Source organism: Pocillopora damicornis, chromosome 8 (assembly GCF_964200805.1).
Source record: "Pocillopora damicornis chromosome 8, jaPocDami1.2, whole genome shotgun sequence".
Lineage (NCBI taxonomy): Eukaryota > Metazoa > Cnidaria > Anthozoa > Scleractinia > Pocilloporidae > Pocillopora > Pocillopora damicornis.
In genome coordinates this window covers 1,690,001-1,696,162 of record NC_142677.1, presented here as the reverse complement: position 1 = coordinate 1,696,162, position 6,162 = coordinate 1,690,001, and the positions used below count along the sequence as shown (strand labels likewise).

Below are 6,162 nucleotides of genomic sequence, written 5' to 3'. Positions count from 1 at the left end.
CTATCTTTCCGAAATTATTTGAAATGCTGGTTTCCTGTTTAAGCCTTAATCATCAGCGCGGGTGCATCAGGAAAAAAAATTAAGCGAAGTTTTTGTCAAATACTAAACAAATCCATTGCACCACTCTTGAAGAAGAAAAAATATATATTAGCAAAACTGACCATGTATGTTAACATTGAAGAAAGACTATTTTATTAGATTTTTCTTATTTCTTATTAAAAGAAATTGCTAATTAAAAAAATATAAAGATTTTTCTCCAGCACCTTTTTAATTTACAAGCAAACACTGTCATCACTTGAGAGGCAGAGAACAACTTTTTTTAAATTCACATTGTGACATTTCCTCAAAAAATGTCATATATAACAAACTTTTAATTGAAACACCTATTTCAATGTGCGGAAAATAACGAAGAAAGTTAATTAATAAAATTTTGGCACTTGCGAATATTTAGAACACAGTTTTATTTTCCATAGTTTCAGGTTTTCAATGCTAAGTTAATTTAGGGGATTTGTACAGCGTAGTGAATATGTTGTCAGTTCAGTTTACTTATTGAAAGCTTCATTTTTAACCCACTGCGAAAACAGAAAAATGGAAAGAATTTTTTGCAATTTTCTTGAAATATTTCGTTCATATCATAAGTCGAGTCCATCGAAAATAACTAGTTTTAAGATGGAAGTTCCGATATTTTGATTAACTAAAACCAAAAAATGGAAATGTCGAAAACTAACTGTCATTCTCGTATAATAAAACGTAGACTAGTTTGGATTTGTCAAGCTTCCCCTGTGAACCAGCCCTTCATTTTTTTAAATTATCTTTCGGAGCACAGTTGTTATCTCCTCGTGATTTTGAGAAGCAATGTAAACTGAGATCTGAGGGCGTCATTGTGTAATGGTGGAAACACGTTTTTTTTCGATTTTGTCGCCATATTTCGAAAGTAATACTCAGTTTAGTAGCCTGGAATCCATTCAAAGCTCTACCTGTATGTTGCCGTAGCTTTCCTCAGATCTCCTTTTTTTGCATTGTTATAAAACATGCCATTCAAGTGGTCCACGACATTACAGTCAATTACACAGAGACACCAACAATTTGTTTGGTTCTACTGTGGAACATGGGATGCGAAGAACCCAAATATGCTAAGTAACTTCACTCTTTCGTATGGTTTCGAATTTATAGCCAGTATGTGATTTGCCGGTTTTTCGAATTGTTAGTTATTCGTTAAATTCTATTTTTATTTCCGTACAGATATTGACGTGGACAAGCCAGATAAAAAGTTGATCATGATGTACTTGACCAGCTTATTTCACGGCTTGAGAGAATACTCACCACAGGGAGGAAAGAAGAGAAGAAAACTTGATGTAAGTGTTGCTATTTTATTGTCGTAGTTGACCATCATTAGCTCGCCGTGACTTTCCTAGAAATTATGAAACAGAAACAAGAAACACAGAAACAAGGAGCAATTGCTGTTGTGAGCAACAGTTTTTGGTGACAATGCTCACGAAGGCTCGCCATTCGATCGAAAGGCTTTTTTATACGAAGCAGAAATATAAATCTTGTTGTAAATTAGATACGAAAAGCCTTTTTTCTGATACGGTAATGTATTGTATTGTAAAAAAGACTTGAAACGCATTTCCATTGAACTTAGTTAAGCGAAAAAAAAGAGTGAACAAATTAGAAGTCAAAAAGAAAAAGGTACTGACCAATCAGAACAAAAATATAAATCAGAGGGAGCAGGGATGACCGAAATAAAATCTTCCAACTTGCCTCGAACGAGAGAAAGTGCAAGCGACAAAAAGGGTGACTGGTTTTGATCACGAGCGTTTTCCCGCGATCTAGGCGGTTGGCTTGTTTTTTCTTTGAGTTCTCATTGGCTTTGGTTGTGATTTCACAAAACTCAAACGGAAAGCGCTTGAAATTAAAGCCGACTGGTGCAATTACGGATTTCTTTAGTTTCGTCACTCAGTTCAAAATGGCTCAGCTTTTTTTGTAGCAAACGTGTCTTCTCCTCCTTTTTTTAGGATTTGGCGGGCCTTGAAGCTTACCGAGCATCATTGAGAGACCTGAATGCTTATATCACACAAGAAGAAACCCTGGTATCCAACAAGCTGGAATCGACTGGCCGTTTTGGCAATCCTTTAGAAGACTACAACAAATCAAAGGTAACCATGGACAACTAAGAAAAATAAAATTCTGCAGGCTGAAGGCTCTTGCATCACTATGCAAACCTGAAATGAATCGCTTGGTCTTTGCACTGTTAATGTATGCACACAAACGTGTTTTTTTTTTCCTTTCGCGAAGTTTTAAATTCCCTTGATTAGTCCTAGGATAGGCCTAAGCACTACTTAAATGTATGAAGGCTTCCATCTGATGGGATGATACGAAGTAAGAAATCACCCGAGCTTCTATTTTCTTCAATAACAATAGCTGGAACTAAGACAAGAAATTCACTCACCTCATTTTTTCCTTTTTCCCTGTCTTTTCCAGTCTTTGATGGATGACATCAAAAATCATCGCCAGGACATGGGAAATGTAGAGGATATGGGCCAGGCTTTGATAATGAATGACAAGACAGACGAGATCCACCGAACAGAGATCAAGAACCAGCTACTGCTGCTCCACGATCAATGGGAAAAATTGGAAAAACTCTCACAGAGACTTCATAAACGGTAATAGAAAGCAATTTTAAATTAGGGAAAGCTGGTTTTAGTTTGTTTAAGTCATTGGTTTACACACACAGAACGAGATTTTTTTTTCAGAAAACCAAAAAGACGTTTGTGAAAATATTGATATTTATATGATGTATGGCTACTAAAATTGTAAAGTGCCGCAAGAACTTCCTTTCGTTTACGAATAGTGCTTACAGAAATTATGAACATTTCAGCCTCTTTTTGTCTCGACGCGCAAGCCCACTTCCAACTCAAAGGGGAACACAAGAGAGCCACTTTTCCAACCAATGTGAAATGCAAAGATAGAACAGGGAGCCTGGTGGTGTGTTTCTTGTTACCTTGCCAATTGAATTTAATTACGATCTTAATTATGCTCCTTTACTCTTTTTAGATGTCGGGGGGCTCTCGTTTCACCCCGGGAGCAACAGATTGACATCTACAACTCGTGGATACAACAAATGAGAAGTGAGATATCAAAAAGAGGACGATCCCAAAGCCAAACAGAGATCAGAAGAGAGATCGATGAACACGAGGTTATTGAATTGCAAATCTGGATATTGAATTCCTGTATTTGAATTTCAGCTGTTGAAAAGTTATTGAATTCCTTAACCGATCGTAAACGAGTTGTAGATAGCCTCATTGCTCAAATGAGGCCAATGCTTAAGTTAAAATGTTTGGCCTCTCGTGGCTAGCGTCCCTTGCAGACTTAGATTTATGATGTCGTCTTTCCTGCGTAGAAATCGAGCAGGAAAGATGATAAATGTTATGCTTTGTCGTGGTATCATAAAAGATTAAAAAAGCAAGAGAAAAGGACAAAACTAGGGTACCGTAGAAAAGGGCCGACATCACCAACGGACTGCATCACTGTTGCTCTGCAACGAAGCTATACCTTACAATGGGTTCATATTCAAGGTTTGTTAGTTATCGTTCGTTGTGTAGTGATAATAATGTTGGCCTTTTTTATCTGCTTGTTTGTGTAGGGATCTATGGTACGGATCGATTATAAAAAGAAGGAAGTCGATCGCGTTATCAGTGAAGTTAACGAACTCTGTCTGGAGCCTTACGTCGACGAAGAAGATCGTGAGATATTACGAGGAAAGCAGAAAGATTTAAACATCAACTGGGACACAATGACAACAGAGGCTCATCAAAAGAGCAAAGAGTAAGATGTGACTCGAAATGGTCACTGTTGTACTCAGATAGAGATGTTAACAAGAGCGTCAGACATGATAGGAAAAGAAAGCACATTGTTGACAAATGGAGCAGACTATCCCCTTTGATTTTCAAACCGAAAAATGAGAGAATTACGAGCTTGCAAAAATTTGATACTGAACATAATGAAAGATTAGGCTAGAATTCAGCTTTGAACATTTACAGCAAACAATGCGTTTTGCAGTTCGTTTGTTACTTCCGCTTTGACTTATTTTGATACAATGCCATAGAACATTAAAAACAAATTGACAAGTTTTCATTCAGGCCGTTCTTCTTCTATCACGAGTCTAAAGCGCATGCGTGATTCCATATTTTTCACAAGTATGCCTGACAAAAATATTTATAAAGCATGTGAAAAGACTCTTTTCCGGATTGAATGAAAAAAATTGATAACAATAATGATAATAAAACATATTCATGCATGAAAAGAAACGTATCCAAAATCATGGAGTTGTCGCCAAGTTTTTGCTTAAAACTGTGATTTGCATCTCTGTTTGCAGACTGAAGGACAAGTTGTCCCCGTCTTCTTCAGCTGAGGAAAACAGAGAAACGGAACTGCTTGTACAAGTTTCTCAAGACAGTGTTCAGTCAACACCTTCAGAGTTTAGTACATTTGAGATACAAGTAAGCATTAATAAACTCTTCAACTGCAGTTCTTAGATACACGCGATCTTCATTACCACGTGTGATTTAAAGATAGTTCAGATTATTGATGAGTCATTTTCTGCTAAGCTTTTATCATATGACCGTAATGCCCCGTGCGTGCAGTTTTTACTTATTTCCAAAGGTTCTTTGTGAGATGGTTGAGCTAGGCGATGGTGATAAATGAAAAACAGTAAAGATTAGATAGCCTTCAAACTTTTCAATCAGTGAATTCTTCTATTATTCTATTGGAAATATCAAATTTCGAAGTTGATTTATATAAATTACTTAACGGCAAAAACCAGGATTTTATGGGTTTACCAAGAACTAGCTCTATGATAGTTGTACGGTTGACACATTTCTCAAAATTGATTTAGGAGATCGGATTTTATAGCCCCATCTTAATACACAGTGACTCTTATGTTGCAGCCAAACATTCAACATACTGTTGAATCGCAACCCAATGTTCACTATCTCATTGATTTCGAAGATGATCACGTTGATGGCGCAGATCAGATTGACAGGTTTGATCATTCGTATTATACTTCTTACTGAATAAATTATGATTTCAGGTAAAGTGCGATCACAAGCCTTAAGCCATCTCCATCGTTGCTTATCCCAATTTCCGCAGTTTGAAGCGAATGAGAGTGTTGCTATTTTTCCAAAGGGTGGTTTGCCAGTTGATCGCTGGTTTTCACATCGGCATTTCATCATTCTTTCCTGACAGTTCACTGATACCCATTTATACTCTTGGCTGGAGAGAGGCATTGTGGTAGTAGCACCAAAGTGCAAAACAATGACGCGCTCAGGTCTCGAACCCAGATTCTTCGATACCGAGCACGTTAGCCTAGTCGTTGCCATCTTGTCTCCAATAATAAGGAAAAATATAACGTTAACTGTTTCTTCATCAGCCACGGCAGAGAGGCCGAGAGGGACGCTAAACTTGACACATTACGGGATAAAATGAACGCAGTTCAGTTGGTGTTGGAGAGATGCTCAGGAAAGTTGGAGAACTTGAAATCTTCTGGTGCCCCAAATGATTTGCCGGGGGTCAAGGAACAGCAAAACATGGTGAAGGTACTGGTATCGAAAGATTAAGGACCCCCTCATGACCAGCGTTTAATCAATATAACTTCATGCAAAGTCCTTTATCAAAATGTGTCATGTTATCTTTCTTGGATTACTTTGTCAACAGTTAAATTGGTTTTTTGGCGTGAATTACGTCATTTCCACGCAAGATAAAACATTTCGAATGGGGAATTACTGCAAGACCAATTAACCTCATTTGTGCATATTCAGCTACAGAGAATCTCTAAGAGACGTGAAATCCAGACTAGGACAGATCAAAGAACAAAGAAGTGAAAAAAGGCCAAGTGCTTCAGATGGACTTGATAAAATTATACGTCTGCAAAACGTACAAAATTGACTTTTCAATTTGTAGGGGCTTAAAGTAATTGCTAGACATAACAGCATTTTCTATTTGGAAACGTTCAGCAATGGTTTTGTAATTCATGAGTGAATGCTCAGTTCATTGTGAGTTTCTCGTTACTTGCATGTTTTATTCCTAGTTTATTCCCATGATTTAAAAAAAGAAAAAACAAATGAGTGAATATAAAGGAATTCGCTCTTAATCAAACTTTTGCGT

At 37.2% G+C, this 6,162-nt stretch overlaps 1 protein-coding gene across 3 annotated transcripts in view; it reads left to right on the top strand.

Moving 5' to 3' along the window:
• The window catches only part of LOC113682377 (uncharacterized), a 50,871-nt gene that overhangs the window by 9,959 nt on the left and 34,750 nt on the right, over window positions 1-6,162 (top strand). For all 3 annotated transcript variants that reach the window (XM_089180405.1, XM_089180403.1, XM_089180402.1), the window contains exons 9-16: window positions 1,243-1,355; window positions 2,016-2,156; window positions 2,482-2,663; window positions 3,055-3,196; window positions 3,644-3,825; window positions 4,376-4,499; window positions 4,947-5,041; window positions 5,429-5,594. In XM_089180405.1, coding sequence (XP_089036531.1) covers window positions 1,243-1,355; window positions 2,016-2,156; window positions 2,482-2,663; window positions 3,055-3,196; window positions 3,644-3,825; window positions 4,376-4,499; window positions 4,947-5,041; window positions 5,429-5,594 — 1,145 coding nt within the window. The remainder of the gene's footprint in view (window positions 1-1,242; window positions 1,356-2,015; window positions 2,157-2,481; window positions 2,664-3,054; window positions 3,197-3,643; window positions 3,826-4,375; window positions 4,500-4,946; window positions 5,042-5,428; window positions 5,595-6,162) is intronic.